Source organism: Hyla sarda, chromosome 2, assembly GCF_029499605.1.
Source record: "Hyla sarda isolate aHylSar1 chromosome 2, aHylSar1.hap1, whole genome shotgun sequence".
NCBI classification, from domain to species: Eukaryota; Metazoa; Chordata; class Amphibia; order Anura; family Hylidae; genus Hyla; species Hyla sarda.
This window is the reverse complement of record NC_079190.1, coordinates 102683194-102702057: the sequence shown is the minus strand read 5'-3', so window position 1 is coordinate 102702057 and position 18864 is coordinate 102683194. Positions and strand designations below refer to the sequence as shown.

Sequence of the window (18864 nt, the reverse complement as noted above, 5' to 3'; positions counted from 1 at the left end):
ACCGATCGAAGATGGTGCAGAGCGGGGGGAACACGGGTGGCGAGGAGGGAGCATGGTCCGGCTTACCTGGACCTTCAGAGGCGGCGGAGGCGACATTCCCCGAGCAGCGGCGCAAGCAGGAAAAGCTGCGGCCGGAAAGTGCGGCAGAGAAGTCTGCAATGAAGATCGCGATAAGTGATCTTCACTGTGGCCTTCTAAAGCTGCAAAACTACAACTCTCAGCATGCCCACACAGCCAAAGGCTGCCTGGGCATGCTGGGAGTTGTAGTTTTGCAACATCTGGAGGGTCACAGTTTGGAGACCACTATGTAGTGGTCTCTAAACTGTGGTCCTCCAGATGTTGCAAAACTACAACTTTCAGCATGCATTGACTGTCTGGGCATGCTGGGAGTTGCAGTTTTGCAACATCTGAAGTGGCACAGTTTGGAGACCACTATATGGTGGTCTCCAAACTGTAGCCCTCCAGATGTTGCAAAACTACAATTCCCAGCATGGCCAGACAGTCAGGGATGCTGGGCGTGTAGTTCTGCAATATCTGGCCCTTCAGATGTTGCAGAACTACAACTCCCAGCATGCCTGGACAGTCTAGGCATGCTTGGAGTTGTAGTTTTGCAACATCTGGAGGGCTACAGTTTGGAGACCACTACTTAGCGGTCTCCAAACTGTTCTTCCCCAGTTGTTGCATAACTACAACTCCTAGCATGCCCAGACTGTCCAGGCATGCTGGGAGTTGTAGTTCTGCAACATCTGAAGGGCCAGATATTGCAGAACTACACACCCAGCATCCCTGACTGTCTGGCCGTGCTGGGAATTGTAGTTTTGCAACAGCTGTAGGCACACTGGTTGGGAAACACTGAGTCTGTTTCCTAACTCAGTGATTCCAACCTGTGTGCCTCCAGCTGTTCCCAGCTGTTGCAAAACTACAACTCCTAGAGTGCACTGACAGACCGTACATGCTGGGAGTTGTAGTCTTGCAACAGCTGGAGGCACATGGGTTGGAATCACTGAGCTAGAGTTTATTTTCTAACTCAGTGGTTCCCCACCAGTGTGCCTACAGCTGTTGTAAAACTACAACTCCCAGCATGTACAGTCTGTCAGTGAATTCTGGGAGTTGTCATTTTGCCACAGCTGAAGGTTTGGGGCACCCCCCCACCCCCATGTGAATGTACAGGGTACATTCACACGGGCGGGTTTACAGTGGGTTTCCTTCAAGGAAACTTACTGTGAACCCCTGCCTGTGTGAATGTACCCTAAAAACACTACACTAACAAATAAAAAGTAAAACACTACACATACACTAACAAATAATAAAAAGTAAAACACTACGTATACACCCCCTTACACGTCACCCCCCCCCCCCCCCCCAATAAAAATGAAAAAGTCTCATACGGCAGTGTTTCCTAAACGGCGCCTCCAGCTGTTGCAAAACCATAACTCCCAGTGTTGCCGGACAGCCATAGACTGTCCTGGCCAGCTGGGAGTCTTGCAAAAGCTGGAGGCACCCTGTTTGGGAAACACTCTTGTAGGGTTTTGGTGGAGACAAGCCCCATCCTTGTATCGGGGTCCGCCCCTATTGCAAATTCCTAATATAGGCCTCAAATGCACATGAAGCTCTCTCACTTCAGAGCCCTGTCGTATTTCTAGGCAACAGTTTTGGGCCACATATGGGGTATCTCCGTACTCGGGAAAAATTGAGTTACAAATTATGGTTTTTTTTTTCCCTCATTACCCTTTGTAGAAATGGTAAATTTTGGGGGAAAAACTGCACTTTAGTGAGTGCCGAGCGCTCCGGGTCCCTGCTCCTCCCCGGAGCGCTCGCGGCGTTCCTCTCTCTGCAGTGCCCCGGTCAGACCCGCTGACCGGGAGCGCTGCACTGACATTGCCGGCGGGGATGCGATTCGCATAGCGGGACGCGCCCGCTCCCGAATCACATCCCAAGTCACTTACCTGTCCCGGCCCCCGGCTGTCATGTCCTGGCGCGCGCGCGCCAGCTCTCTAAGATTTAAAGGGCCAGTGCACCAATGATTGGTGCCTGGCCCAATTAGCTTCCACCTGCTCCCTGGCTATAATACCTCACTTCCCCTGCACTTCCTTGCCGGATCTTGTTGCCTTGTGCCAGTGAAAGCGTTTAGCGTTGTCCAAAGCCTGTGTTTCCAGATCTTCTGCTATCCACATTGACTACGAACCTTGCCGCCTGCCCCGACCTTCTGCTACGTCTGACCTTGCCTCTGCCTAGTCCTTCTGTCCCACGCCTTCTCAGCAGTCAGCGAGGTTGAGCCGTTGCCGGTGGATACGACCTGGTTGCTACCGAGCGCAGCAAGACCATCCCGCTTTGCGGCGGGATCTGGTGAATACCAGTAGCATCTTAGAACCGGTCCACCGACACGGTCCACGCCAATCCCTCGCTGACACCATAGGGGACTTTTATATGCAATCATTGGATTGCATTCACTGTATAATGCTATGCCTATGGCATAGCATTATACAGTGTGATGGGTGATCCACTGATATAGTCTGGCTAAGCCAAGCTCCATCATTGGATTGGCAATTGGCGGCAGGAGGCAGGTAAGGGGACCATCCTCCCCCATTTTAGCTCACGGACCCCCCACAATTGTGTCAAACTGAGCAATGCTGTAATAACATAGCATTGCTCAGTAAATACAATCCAATGAAATTATAAAAAAAAAATTTAAATCCCCTCCCCTAATAAAACTTCAAATCCCCCCCCTCCCATTTTTCAAATAGAAAAATAAAAATAAACATATTTGGTATTGCCGCATGCAGAATTGTCTGAACCATTAAAATATAATCTTTATGGTCATATACCCTTAACATCGTAAATGCAAAGCAATAGCAAAATCGAAATTGCCTTTTCTTGGTCACTTCACATCCCAGAAAAAAGTGATCAAAAAGTCCTATCAAAACAAGAATGGTTCCCGATAAAAACAACATATCACGATGTAAACAAATTGTCATCATATAGCTCTGTAATCGGAAAAATAAAACAGTTAAAGGGTTCATAATATGGCTATTTTAAACATACTTATTTTGTTAAAAAAGTTTGACTACTTAAAAGTAGTACAATAATAAAAAAGCATGAGAAAAGCATGTAAACATGTACCGTACATACTCGAGTATAAGCCGACTCGAATATAAGCCAAGGCACCTAATTTTACCACAAAAAACTGGGAAAACTTACTGATGCTAGTATAAGCCTATGGTGGGAAATGCAGCAGCCCCTATCATCATCCACACTCTGTAGCCATCCCGCCCAGCCCCTGTTATCAACCAGACACAACCATATAGTCAACAGCTTTAGAAATCTTCTCTATGAAAAGTCATACACTTTTGTGGCAGAAAATTACAGCACTAAAATAGATTAAAAACCCTCCAAACATAATGGTAAATACCCCCTATCTTCATTGACAGCCTTAGCGCAGGGTCAGTGTTCCTTTCCAAAAAATATTCATATATATGCGTGTGTGCCACCCAGCCGGTAATTTACCAACACAGACGGTATTTCTACCCTGCTGCCGGCAAATTCATATAAAAAATACCGGCCATGCAATGTCCGGTATTTTACATTAACCCCTTCTCGCTACAAGACGTTTGCATGCAGTACAGACCAAAAGTTTGGACACACCTTCTCATTCAAAGATTTCTTTATTTTCATGACTATGAATATTGTAGATTCACACTGAAGGCATCAAAACTATGAATTAACACATGTGGAATTATAGACATAACAAAAAAGTGTGAAACAACTGAAAATATTTTTGAAAACCATATTTATGAAAACCATTTCAGGTGACTACCCCTTTGAATCTCAACAAAAGAATGCCAAGAGTGAGCAAAGCAGTAATCAAAGCAAAAGATGGCTACTTTGAAGAACCTAGAATATGACATATTTTCAGTGGTTTCACACTTTTTTGTTATGTCTATAATTCCACATGTGTTAATTCATAGTTTTGATGCCTTCAGTGTGAATCTACAATTTTCATAGTCATGAAAATAAAGAAAACTCTGTATGAGAAGGTGTGTCCAAACTTTTGGTCTGTACTGTACGTCCCAGCACCTGACATGTTCGCGCGCTGGGACTTATGTATACGTTCTGCTGATCTCCTGCTCTGCCGCACGCAGCTCAGGAGAACGGTGGCAGGACCCGGCTATCAATCACAGCCGGGGTCCCGCCGCAGCTGCCAGGGCCACGATCACGTCAGTCCTGGCAGCATTAACCGCATAGATGCTGTGATTAATCCTGATAACAGCATCTATGATGATGACAGGTTCACCAATGGCGGCTAGGGTTGCCACCTTTCCCTCAGAAAAATACCGGCCATGGGTGTGGCTATGTGGGGGTGGAGCTACAAAAGGGGAGGGGCCAGATTGCACAGGGGCTGAGGGATCAGGGGTTTAAGAAATGGCATGGGGGATGGGAGGGGGGTTTAAGAAATGGCATAGGGGATTGGAGGGATACAATATATATGCGGGGGGAATTTTCCTATATCGCACAAAAAAAATTACATTTAGAGAATACCTACCAAAACCCTATTTATGCCAGCGGCGGCGGTAGTGGTGGTGCGCGACAGCAACGCTGGCTCTCTGTGATGACGAGTGACGTCCCCCTGCGCAACGTCAGATAAACAGGCTAATCAGACAGTATCACACATGACAGGATTAGATACACAGGCTAATCAGACAGTATCACACATAACAGGATTAGATACACAGGCTCAGCAGACAGTATCACACATGACAGATTTAGATGCACAGGCTCAGCAGATAGTATCCCACATGACAGATTTGGATACACAGGCTCAGCAGACAGTATCACACATGACAGGATTAGATACACAGGCTCAGCAGACAGTATCGCACATGACAGGATTAGATACACAGGCTCAGCAGACAGTATCGCACATGACAGGATTAGATACACAGGCTCAGCAGACAGTATTGCACATGACAGGATTAGATACAGAGCGCAGCAGATAGTTTCACACATTAAATCAGTGTTTCCCAACCAGGGTGCCTCCAGCTATTGCAAAACTACAACTCCCAGCATGCCCGGACAGCCAAAGGCTGTCTGGGCATGCTGGGAGTAATAGTTTTGCAACAGCTGGAGGCACCCTGGTTGGGAAACACTGCATTAAATACACAATTTTGCAGAGAGGTCTCACCAGTCTCTTGTCTTCACTTTCTCCTTTCCCCGGGCGGCTCCAGGTTAAGGAATGTCCGGGGTTGAGGAGGAATGGGGTGGGCAATTATTTATCCCATGGGGCCACATGAGAAACTAAAAATATTGTGGAGGGCCGGGTAGTTGTCCCCCAGATCAGGCAGCATAGTTGTCCCCCAGATTAGGAGCATAGTTGTCCCCCAGATTAGGAGCATAGTTGTCCCCCAGATTAGGAGCATAGTTGTCCCCCAGATTAGGCAGCATAGTTGTCCCCCAGATTAGGCAGCATAGATTTCACCCAGATTAGGAGCATAGTTGTCCCCCAGATTAGGCAGCATAGTTGTCCCCCAGATTAGGCAGCATAGTTGTCCCCCAGATTAGGCAGCATAGTTGTCCCCCAGATTAGGCAGCATAGATGTCCCCCAGATTAGGAGCATAGTTGTCCCCCAGATTAGGAGCATAGTTGTCCCCCAGATTAGGCAGCATAGTTGTCCCCCAGATTAGGCAGCATAGTTGTCCCCCAGATTAGGCAGCATAGTTGTCCCCCAGATTAGGCAGCATAGTTGTCCCCCAGATTAGGCAGCATAGTTGTCCCCCAGATTAGGCAGCATAGTTGTCCCCCAGATTAGGCAGCATAGTTGTCCCCCAGATTAGGCAGTTTACCCCCCCCCCCCCCCCTACACACACACACACACATATATATATATACACAGACACATAGAGACACATACACAGACACATATATACAGACACATATACACACACACATATATACACAGACACATATATACACAGACACATATATACACTGACACTCACCCGCCCTGCACTGCAGAGGGAGACAGGATACACGGCCTCTCCACTCCCTGCTCTGCCTATGGAGGGTTGTAAGACTGCACGGCAGAGAGAAGGCGGGGGAGGGGGAGGGAGGAGACAGGAGGTGCACGCCCCCTCCCCAGCACTGTACAATCTATTCCTGTGATCGCACGGAGCTCTCCCTGTCACAGGCTGCTGGTGTCAGACCTGGGCATTGTACGGCCGGTCATGAAAGCAGTGCTGTTCTGGGGATGCTGCTCCGTCCGCCCCTGTCAGTGAATAAAAAATACCGGCCATTGCATGGCCGGTATTTTTCATCCAAATTTACCGGCACAGCCCGGAATGTAGATGAAAATACCGGCTGTGCCGGTAAAATACCGGCAGGGTGGCAACCCTAATGGCGGCACCGCGATACGGGTGCCAACGGCGGCACGAGGTTGCCATGGCAGCAGGAGGCCAGCTGATGGATCTCACAGGCTGTAGTGTGTGCAGCTCATCAGGTTATACTGTGCTGCAGTACAAATATATTGCAGAATAGTATAAGCTGTAAAAAGTGAAAAATAAAATGATAAACGGTTCCTCATTAAAAGTATGAAGTGTAAAAAAAAATGCCCCTTTCCCAATAAAAGCCCTGTATTTAAAAAAAAAAAAAAAACACCATAAAAAATTATTTTTAAAAACGCCCAACATTTTCCAGTTTTTTCACAATATTTTGTAGTTTTTCACAAAAAATGCTGCATGTGTGGTACAGGTGGTTGGGGGGAATGAAATAGCACAGAGGCCCTGTGTCACTTCAATTCCCCCTTCTGATCCCCCCCATGCCATTTTAATTTAATCCCTCCATCCCCCTTCTGCCATTTTTTTTAAAACCTTACGTAACAGCCTCAGGAGCGTGCTCACGCATGCCCAGTAGACTGAGACATGTGCACACTGCACATATCTTCGGAGAGTGCACACTACACACACCTCTGCTGTGTACACACCCTACTCTGCTCCCCTAGCACATACACAGCAACCCATGCCGAGCTGAACAGTTATAAACAAACATAGGCAAAACGTGACTCCTCCCACACGTGACTAATCACATGATCGTGACATCATCAAAGGTCCTTGTGCCTGTATCCTGTGTTGTGAGTGTGGTTTTTGCTCTCTGGCTTCTTCCTGGCCCCTGCTTTCCTTTCGGGGGGGAACACAAGGCGCCCCCTCAGCTGCTGCCCGGCAGGTGAGTGTCACCCTAGGGTTGTACTAATCATGTGTCACTTGTAGTTTAGTGCGCCCTGCTCCCCCAGCACAGCGGAGAACACCTGCCTGGTGTATTATGTGTGTTTCTGCTATTTTGTACTTGTTATCTATTGAAGAGAACCAGTTTGTTATAAACAAGGAGCTGTGTGAAGGGTTAATTTAAAGTACCAGCATATAGTGCTGCGTGTGCAGCGCTGCACCTTATGTTGTTGGCAGTGTTATCCAACCTGTGGCTGTCAGGACATGATGGGAGTTGTAATTTTGTAAAAGCTGGAGAGCTACAGGTTTTGTAAGGCCCCTTTCACACTACAGGTATCATCCTCCTTTTTTTATTGCTGTTATTTTACCATAACGGATGAAGGAAAAAAAAAAAAACAACTGATGACCATTATCCGTTTTTTTTTAACCCCTTAAGGATGGACCCATTTTTACCTCAATGACCAGGCTCTTTTTTTTTTTTTTTTTTTTTTGGGACACGTATCTCTTTAAATGGTAATAACTTTAGAACGCTTTTTCTCAGCAGAGCGTTTCTGAGATTGTTTTTTTTCGTGACATATTGTACTTTTATAGAAGTGGTGCATTTTTGTTGACACATGCAGCATTTTTTGTGGAAAAACTTTAAAATATTGTGAAAAACTGGAACATTTCTGGTGTTTATTTATTTTTATGGTGTACACTGTGCGGTAAAAGTGATGTTATTTATTCTGTGGGTCAGCACGATTATGGTGATACTCATTTTATAGAGCTTTCCATGTTCTTTTTCCTTTTCTGAGCAAAATTCTTTTTCTGCCATTCAGTTTCCAACAGCCGTAACTTTATTTTTCGTCCGATGCCATTGAGTGAGGGCTTATTAGTTGTGGGATGAGCTGAACTTCTTGGTATCATTTTTGTGCTACCTTTTTGATCTTTTTTATTCCGCTATTTGTACCAAAATTGGTGAATTTTGTGTTTATTTTTTTACTGCGTTCACCGTGCGGGATAATTTACATTATAGTTTTATAGTACACGTCATTACGGACGTGGCAATACCTATTATGTATATGATTTGTGTGGTTTGTTTATTTTTTATTTTTTTGTAATAATTCAGTAAATAATACAGTAAAATACATTTGTACTGCAGCACAGTATGACCTGATGAGCTGCACACACTACAGCCTGTGCGATCCAGTCTCTGACTGGATCCCACAGGCTTCTGTAGCAGGCAGACAGGAGGGCATGATCTGACCTCCTGCTGCCATAGCAACCAACGGCGACCCGTGATCGTATCGCGGCACCGCCACTGGTGTACAGGGGGAGAGCGCCCCCTGTCAACACCATAGATGCCGTGATCAGGATTGATCACGGCATCTAGGGGGTTAATGCTGCCGGGACCGGCGCGATCGCGGCTCAGGCAGCTGCGACAGGACTCCGGCTGTGATTTACAGCCGGGTCCCGTCGCCGATCTCCTGCGCTGCCCACAGCAGTGCCGGAGATCGCTAGGACGTATGCATATGTCCAAATGCGCAAACATGTCGGATGCTTGGACGTATGCATACGTCCTATAGCGGGAAGGGGTTTCTGGGATTTTTCTTAAAAAACCTGATGTTCATCCGTTACTACCACTTACATCTTTTTTTTTTTTTTTTTTTTTTTTTTTTTTAACCCTTTTTTGTAAAGTTGTACGGAGCATGCTCAGTACAAAAAAGCAGATGTTAAAAACCCTGACAATAACTTTTTTTTTTTTAATTTAAGAACATCCGGTTCCTACAGACTTCAATATTAACCCCTTAAGGACTCAGCGTTTTTCCATTTTTGCATTTTAATTTTTTCCTCATCACCTTCTAAAAATCATAACGCTTTCAATTTTGCACCTAAAATTCCATATGATGGCTTATTTTTTTGTGCCACCAATTCTACTTTGCAGTGACATTAGTCATTTTACCAAAAAATCCACGCCGAAACGGGGGGAAAAAATCATTGCGCGACAAAATTGAAGAAAAAATTTAATTTTGTAACTTTTGGGGGCTTCCATTTCCACGCAGTGCATTTTTTTTTTTGTTAAAATTGCACCTTATCTTTATTCTGTAGGTCCATCCGGTTAAAATGGTACCCTACTTATATAGGTTGGATTTTGTCGTACTTCTGAAAAAAATCATAACTACATGCAGGAAAACGTATACGTTTAAAATTGTCCTCTTCTGACCCCTATAACTTTTTTATTTTTCCGCATACGGGCCGTTTTTTTTTTTTTATGGGAAAAGGGGGTTGATACAAACTTTTATTAGGGAAGAGGTTAAATGACCTTTTGTTAACTTTTTTATTTTTTTTCACTTTTATTTTATTATTTTTTTTTTTTTTTGCAGTGCTATAGCTCCCATAGGGACCTATAACAATGCACACACTGATCTCCTATGCTGATCCCTGCAAAGCCATAGCTTTGCTTGGATTAGTCAGATAGGGGCTTGATTGCTCAAGCCTGTAGCTCAGGCTTGGAGCAATCAATCGACGATCGGACGCCGCAGAGTCAGGTAAGGAGACCTCCGCCTGCGTCCCAGCTGGTTGGAACTAGGGATCGACCGATATCGTTTTTTTAGGGCCGATACCGATAATCTGTGGCCTTTCAAGCTGATAGCCAATAACTTATACCGATATTCCGGTATAAGTCACTGGCTATTTCTCCACCCCCCCAAGAAGCCGCTGCAGATCATTGATTTAAAGCGGGCGCTTTAAATCAATTAACTGCAGTGGCTTTGGCTGAATCAGAGACCACCACCGCCACCTGCTTCTCTCCCCCTGCCTTTCCTGGGGTCCTGCCAACCACCACCGCTGCCCCCCAGCCATCCCTACCCTCGCACCGCACCCCACCGCTGCCCCATTGCCTCCCCTATCCCCGGTTTTATAATTACCTGTTCCCGGGGTCCGAGGTCCACGTTTCTTCTGGCTCCCGTCCCGTCTGGCTCACGTTGAGGACGTCACTGCGCTGCGCAGTGCACGGTGTAACGCAGGACGCAGCAGGAGCCAGAAGTAGCGCGGGCCCCAGACCCCGGGAACAGGTAATTATAAAACCGGGGATAGGGGAGGCAATGGGGGCGGCGTGCGGTGCGGTGGGGGGGGGGGATTGGGTGGCGGTGGGGGCGGGTGCGTGACATTATGGGCAAGGTAATTGCCGATAACGTCAAAAATCGTGAATATCGGCCAAACCGATAATCGGTCGATCCCTAATCGGAACATCGCGATTTTATCGCGATGTCCTGATCAGGCCGACTGAGCTGCCGGGAAGTGTTTACTTTGGTTTTCAGATGCGGCGGTCAACTTTGATTGCCGCGTCTAAAGGGTGAACAGCGCACGGCGCAACGATCGGTGCGATCGGCGTGACCCCGTTTTTCACACCGGGTCCAGGCTCAGGGTGTACAGGTACGCCCTGAGTCCTTAAGAGGTTAAAGGGGTATTCCAGGAAAAACCTTATTTTTTTTTTTTGTTAATTTCAACTGGCTCCAGAAAGTTAAACACATTTGTAAATTACTTCTATTAAAAAATCTTAATCCTTTCAATAATGATCAGCTCCTGAAGTTGAGTTGTTATTTTCTGTCTGGCAACAGTGCTCTCTACTTGTCTCGGGAACTGCACAGAGTTGAAGAGGTTTGCTACGGTTTAACTAATGATATATTTTTATAATTCGGACATTTCCACACGCGGCGATACCATTTATGTTTATTTTGATTTACACAGTTTTTTTTTTTTTTTTTTTAATGGGAAAAGAGGGGTGATTCAAACGTTTAATAGGGGAGGAGTTAAATGATATTTATTCACTTTTTTTTTTTTCACTTTTTTTTTTTTTGCAGTGTTATAGCTCCCATAGGGACCTATAACACTGCACACACTTATCTTTTACATTGATCACTGGTTTCTCATAGGAAACCATTGATCAATGATTCTGCAGCTTGACTGCCCATGCCTGGATCTCAGGCACTGAGCAGTCATTCGGCGATCGGACAGCGAGGAGGCAGGTAGGGACCCTCCCGCTGTCCTGTAAGCTGTTCGGGACGCCGCGATTTCGGGCAGGTACGTCCTTGGTCCTTAAGGGGTTAAACATAAACACCGACCCTGGCAAATAGGGGTCAGTAAGGGTTAAATTACCTATCCTATGTTTGTAGTTGACATATAAGTAACATGTGCCAAGTTTCATGTTAATATCTTTAGCGTTTTGGACATGATGCTGGAACATATATACACACACACACACACACACACACACACACACACACACACACACACTGAGTTTTCTATAGTAGATTGCGAAAGACTGTGCTTTTTATAGAGTAGGCTAATCAAAAACATATATTAATTTATGTATTTTTTTTTTTTTTTATATATACTTTCTATTTCATGTGGCCAGTGTATGACATATGGCTATACAGTAGCATGTGCATGAGTATTCTCTATCGGAGAGTGCTCTGATCATAAACCTCTAGCATAGGGTGCTGACAAGATGTGAACGGAGCCTAAGATAGAATTTTATGTTAGTTGTTTTAAACAAGTATTTTGGAGTGTTGTCCTCAATTGTACAGCAGAGATGTGCCCCTCGGTGTTATTTTATTGTGTCAAATGTGCTGACTCTGCATAGCATGCGCTCTCCACATTCCTTCTATTGATGCTGGGCTTTGTGTCTGATACTGTGGGGTTGTTTTTTAGGGCCTGCTATTTAAATTATTTATTTATTTTTTTATACTCTATTTGGTAGTATTTATGTAGAGTTTTGAACAGTTTTTCCAAGGGAAAAAAACACGTATACACATGTACATATCAGAATCATACAGAAAGAAAAGAAATACAATAAAAGTGACACTATAATTCAATACAATACAATTACATTGGTTTAGAATACTGGAGAGAAAGGTGTATTAGGATCTATAGGGGGAATTTAAAGGGGTACTCCACTGGAAAACATATATATTTTTTTTAAATCAACTGGTGCCACAAAGTTATAATGATTTGTAAATCCCTTCTATAAAAAAAAAAAAAAAAAAAAAATCTTAATTCTTCCAGCTGTTGAGAGAAAAAAAAAACTGTATCCGGTATACCGGTATACATACCGGTATACTGCCCAGCACTACGGTGGGTGGTGCGACGTGGTGCGGTGGGTCGGGGTGGCCGTCGCGGTGCGGGGGGTCGGGGGGGGGGGTGCGGTCGCGGTGCGGGGGGGCGGGGCATTATCGGCTTATCGGCAAGGTAATTGCCGATAATGCCCAAAATCGTGGTTATCGGCCGATATCGTCCATACCGATAATCGGTCAATCCCTAATAAAATGTAAAGTGGGTTTAAACAGAGTAATCCCTATTATTGATAATTAGATGGGCCACCATAGTAACCTTAGAATTGTATATTATCTTCTGGTTATGTTCTTCATATACGGCTTTAGTGGCTCTATCCAGAGCATTGAACCACAATGCTAGTGTAAACAAAGCCAAAAGCTGGCCATACACCTTAGAACAGTGTTTCCCAACCAGGGTGCCTCCAGCTGTTGCAAAACTACAACTCCCAGCATGCCCGGACAGCCAAGGACTGGGTGTTAGGGTGCCTCCAGCTGTTGCAAAACTATAACACCCAGTCCTTGGCTGTCCAGGCATGCTGGGAGTTGTAGTTTTGCAACAGCTGGAGGCACCCTGGTTGGGAAACACTGCCTTAAATAGCTGACAGACACGCTCATTTTCCGACAGCTTTTAGTTCCCATTCTCTTCCTCCTTCTCATACACATTTGGCCAATCAGACTGCGCTGTGTGTTCACTGAGTGACACCTTTCAGCACCAGCACCTTTTTATTTTTTTTTTATTTTTTTTTTTTTTTTAAACAAAATTTTCTTAATCTTCTTCAGTATAGATATTTGTGCTACAGAAGCTAATGTAAGGTCCTTAAACTGCGAGTGCATGTGCAGGTCACCATGAACTCCTTAGTAAGCTTAAGGGCTAGCATAGTCAGAGAGTCTGTAGTAAACTGCTAGCGCATGCGCGGTTTACTACGGACTTTAGCTTAGTGTAACAACGTAGCTAACTTACATTGTAGCATAGTTAGCGTAGCTTAGGAAAAGTGAATGGACTAAAACTCCCAGCATGCCCAGGCATGCTGGGAGTTGTAATTAGAGTAGCTAGCTTATTTTTTAGCGTAATTAACTTAAAGCGTACCTGTTAGATCCAACAATTTTTTTTTTTTAATATATTACTCAATACCTAATCCTGACCATGTACATCTAATGTTTATGTGTCTAGCACCTTTATTTTATTTTTTTTTACTTTAGCTCACTTGTCTGAAATCCTCTCAAAGGGAGGGGGCGTGGCCTCACTGTGCAGGTCTCCACCCCCTCCCTCAGTATGCGGTCTGCTCACATCTCCCCTAGCATTAGCAAAACTACAACTCCCAGCTTGTCCTCACTGACAGTAGCGGGACACAAGCTGACAGTGGGAGGATCTTTCCTCCAGCTGTGAGCCCTGCGCTCATAGCTGTCAATCAAGGAAGTGTGTCCATGACATAGATAATGATGCATGGACACAGCAGGACTTGTATGTGTCCAAGCAGGCGGGGGGGGGCAGTTGTTTGACTGGCTTTTTCAGAATGAAATACTGAAAATTTTCTAATGAAAGCAATTGCAAAGCCGAATGGTTTTTCATGCTTTAAAACATATCAAAAGTTTTTGTATCTGACAGTGCCCATTTAAGTGAATAGAACACAACTCCCAGCATGCCCAGGCATTCTGGAAGTTGTAGTTAACGTAGCTAGCTTAGTTGGTAGCATAGTCAGCAGAGCTTAGTCTTACAGTGAAGGGACTACAACTCCCAGCATGCCCAGGCAGCCAAAGGTTGTCCAGGCAGGATGGGAGTTGTAGTTTTGCAACAGTATCAGACAAGTAACTAGACGTGGGGCTACACAGGAAGATGACAGAGCTGGAACGGGGGTGGTATGAAAATATGGGGAATCCTAGTTTGTTTTGTTTGGTTTTTTTTCCATTAAAAAAAAAAAAAAAAAAAAAAAAAAAAAGGTTCCCCACATTTTCGTTCTCAGCCGGATACCAACCAAGCAGCATCAGCCTGACATTACCAGGATGGGCGAGGACCATTGTTACTGGCCCACCCCAATCTAAAAAATGCCAGCCTGTTAACGCCTATGCCCACGAGCTTGATATTTGACACTCTGGACCTTTTGGTATTGGCACTTCCCAGTACCCCTGTGGCAGTGGGTACCAGGGTAATTGGGGGTTCGCGCTAGCTGTTTTTGGGGCTAACACTAGTAATGGACTCCACTTCCACTACTAAACCTGAAAAGTAGTAATAATAAAAACACTTTAAAGCATATTTACTTGAAAAAAAACACTCCTTCATAAACTATAACCATTTTATGACAAAAAAATTACAGGATATCAACATAGTATAATAGGAGGTCTACAGATTTCATAAAACATAGCTTTTATTAAAGATACAATAAAATGAACATAAACAATTTATAATAGATAATTATTAAGCGGTTAGCCTGGATATTGGCCCACTTATGCTTGCCTTTAAAGCGGACACTCCTGGTCAACAGACCCCCTACCTATTAATGCAGGGCGGCCTTCCTAAAGAGAGCCAGCCCGCATCCGAATCCTCCTATCTCACCCTATATCTTAAGGATGGGATAGAGGTAGGTATGGGGAATGATGCAGTATGGCAGATATCTGTTAGACAATACCTCCAGATATCACCGCGTGAGTCAGGTGCATACAACACAAAAATTGTATAAATGTAACATAGACCGATTGGTATAAACAACTTAAATGATTAACATCCAACGCGTTTCGTTGTGTCCGTTACTGTGTCACAACTCATCAGGGAAATCTGGTTAGAGAAGTTGGGGTACACAGTAGATAAGTGCCTCTCTCTCTCTTCTTCCACGTTAGTGTAAAGCTAGGTGTACAGCACGGGGGTATAGGATGTGTCTCAAGATTCTCCTATCATAAGGAGGAATCATAGGTAGATGTTAATCACTTTATGCAGGTAGTCCATAGAGATATAGATATATCGTATTATAGGTGTACTTTTAGCTCAGCTTATAGCTGAGATGATATATACTTGGCATTATATTGTTTAGATAGATGGTGCAGGGTACCTCTGAGGATGGTTAAAGTTCCCATACACATGCCCTGGTAAATGGGCTACCGGTCCTGAGGTCTATGGAGGAATATGGTGGATAGGGCCTCCGGGCTTGCGACGATATGGCAGCCAAATGGAGGTGAACTTTAACTCCAGTAATTCCCGGTGCTCAGGACGCGCTGGCATCTATCGAAGTAGTCCTCCGCATTCACGTTTATGAAACGAGAAGAGAACACACGAAAAATGGGTTAGTACATTTTTGGCTGTTCTGCTCCTGGAGAGCCTAACTTACCACCCCCATTCCATCTCTGTCATCTTCCTGTGTAGCTCCACGTGTAATGACAGAGCAGGAACGGAGGTGGGTAAGTGGCCTTCTTATCACTATATACAGCCATCTATATAGATGTTGTTCACCTCTAATGAATTAACGTAGCAGCTCAGGGCGCACTCTCTTCTGCTTCATAAACGTAGCAGAGTGCAATGACCTCTGCTACTTTAACATAGCAGAGCGCAGTGTACTCTCCTTTGCTACTTTAAATGTAGCAGAGTGCAATTGCCTATGCTACTGTTGCAAAACTACAACTCCCATCCTGCCTGGACAGCCCTTGGTTGTCTGGGCATGCTGGGAGTTGTAGTCCTTCACTGTAAGGCTATGCTACACCCTACTCTACGCTCCATCTGCCTGTAAAACTAAGCTAGCTATGCTACACCTGTTTAAAACTATTCTAACCCTATGCTATGCTACACTTGTCTCTTTTTGCAAAACTACAACTCCCATCCTGCCTGGACAGCTTTTATCTGTCTGAGCATGCTGGAAGTTGTAGTCCCTTCCCTGTAAAACTAAGCTATGCTATAAACTAAGCTAGCTATGCTAACTACAACTCCCAGCATGCCTTGTTGTAGTCCATTCAATTACGCTAACTACACTACCAACTAAGCTACCCACCCTAACTACAGCGCCCAGCATGCTGGGAGTTGTAGTCCCTTCACTTTAAAACCTTAGCTACGCTAACTATGCTATACTGACGTGAAACTATGCTGCACTAAGCTAAAGTCTGTTGTAAACTACGCATATGCTCCTAGAAAATGTTACATATACTGTGCCATACCATGACAACCATGTTTTTTGTCAACTATTTTATTAAACTTTACATCAAAAGGAACCTGTTAGGTCGACCAGGCCTCTCCCTACACTTAGGAGGGAAAGCAGAGAGTGTAACTGGGACCCCTCTGTGTGACTGCCAGAGTCTGTGTGTATGACCCCAGGAACCTGACAGGTTCTCTTTAAAACTATATTTTAATCTTTAAACAGATGCTGAACACAGAAGATGGGGTCTATAGTGTCTGCCTATACCAGCCATGTGACTTCCACGAAGCCGGCTGGCAACGCACATGTAGAAGATGATGACGATTTGTTGGATGGAAAGGACAGAGAAGAAGATATTGCTCAGTTTCCTTATGTTGAGTTTACAGGACGTGACAGTATTACCTGCCCATCTTGTCAGGGAACTGGATGCATTCCAACAGGTGACTCCTAATCTCTGCGGATTTTCTTGTGTCCTTCAGGCTACGTTCCCATCTACATTCGAAGCTCTGTCACACGTGCAAAAGAACGGACTCTCATGGTCCATTGCATGATGGATACAGACTTTGAATAGTGTCCGTCTGATTTCTGTCCAGTGTCCATTGTTTTGCATGAGTTGAGTAGAGAAAAAAAACAGACCCAGATGTGAACAAACACTTAGTTGTTCTGCAGTAAAATTTAGAGCTGAATCTCTAATCCCTTCATAGTGATCATGATTTAGATCAGTCTTTCCCAACCAGTGTGCCTACAGCTGTTGCAAAACTACAATTCCCAGCATGCCCGGACAGCCTTCGGCTGTCCGGGCATGCTGGGGGTTGTAGTTTTGCAACAGCTGGAGGCACACTGGTTGGGAAAGACTGATTTAGATACATGGCTGCAATCAAAACTGATCAGCATAATAGTTTATTCCCCCTGGCTAACATTGTAGTAGTCTTTCTGATGCAGCCAATACAGGTCTGACCTGTTGAGGCATTGATTCCACAATACTTCTGAATGGTGTCCTGTGGTATCTTACTCCAAAATGTTAAAAGCAGGTCCTTGTAGTCCTGTAAGTTGCAAGATGCTGCCCCCATGGACTGGATTCAGAGACTAAGTCAACACTTTATAGAGACTGTTCTCCGAAACCTCACCCCCCACCCCCAGAAATAAAAATAACTAAAGTAATATATAAATAGTTCAAAAGTCGCTTATTCTGCATCTGTCATTTTTATCTTTCTACTACCTCCCCCTCCCCAACCATAGGCCCGCAAATCGGGAAGCCTAAGTAGTCCTGTCCATTATGTTACTGAATGTGGCAGTCAGTGCATCAGCATAGAGAGGCCTACAGCAAGGCAGTAGAAAAGTAAAAAAATAACAGATTTGGAATTGGCATTTTGATGAAATATTTACTGATTACTATATTTTCGGGTGAGTTAGGGATGACCGTCTCTTTAAATGCTTTGACATGTTCCTCAAACCGATCCTGAACGATTTTTGCCTTACCAAAGCCTTGAAGGCGTGAACTTGGGCTGCTAAATGTTTATATAGTTGCCTAAATAACATCCACGTGAATATTAGGACCAAATGTGTGCCAGCAGAGGACTCCCCAGATCATCCCGCTGCCTCCACTGGCTTGCCTTCTTCCCATGGTACATCCTAGTGACATCTATTACCCCAGTAAGTGATGCAGACACACCTTTCTGTCCACTTGATGTAGAAGAAAACTTAATTAATCAGACCAAACCTCCATTTTTTTTTTTTTTTTTTTTTTTTTTTTTTTTTTTTTTTATAGCTTCTATAGTCCATATCTGATGCTCACATGCCCATTGTAGGCACTTCCGGCAGTGAACAGGGGTCAGCATGGATTATGAAGCCCCAGAAGGCCCCTTTCACACTACAGGTATCATCCTGCTATTTTACTGCCATTATTTTACAATAACGGATGAAAAAAAACCAAAAAAAAAAAAAAACGGATGCAATAACTGGTAATAATGGATGATAACTGATGATAATGACCATCATCCGTTATTTTTAATGTTTTTTTTCTTCAAAAACCTGTTGTTGTTCATCCGTTACTACCAGTTTTTAATCCGGTTTTTAACCCTTTTTTTGTAAAGCTCATTTTTTGCATGCTCAGTACAAAAAATGGATGTTAAAAAAACCTACTGATAACAGATTTAAAATTTTTTTTTTTTTTTTTTTTTTTTTTTTTTAAACATCCGGTTCCCTTAGACTTCAGTGCAAAATTTTCACGTCTGGTTTCTGACCTTATTTTTTATTTTTATTTTTTCGGACCAAAAATTAGTGCATGCACTGTCTTTTGTACCAGCAAAAATAACTGACATTAGTAACAATGGACATGCCTGATGCCAAAGGATGTACAAAAATCCCATTGACATGAATGGGATTTTTTGACAGTCGTTTTCAGGACTTTTTGCCGGGAGTAAGAACGGAGTTTTTTTTTTTTTTAC

At 44.2% G+C, this 18864-nt stretch overlaps 1 protein-coding gene across 1 annotated transcript in view; it reads left to right on the top strand.

Moving 5' to 3' along the window:
• Positions 1-6952: 6952 nt before the first annotated feature.
• TMEM106C (transmembrane protein 106C) overlaps positions 6953-18864 on the top strand; it is a 48978-nt gene continuing 37066 nt past the window's right edge. Inside the window, exons 1-2 of the mRNA XM_056562742.1 lie at positions 6953-7213; positions 16643-16857. Of these exons, the coding sequence (XP_056418717.1) occupies positions 16659-16857 (199 nt within the window). The 5' untranslated portion in view covers positions 6953-7213; positions 16643-16658. The remainder of the gene's footprint in view (positions 7214-16642; positions 16858-18864) is intronic.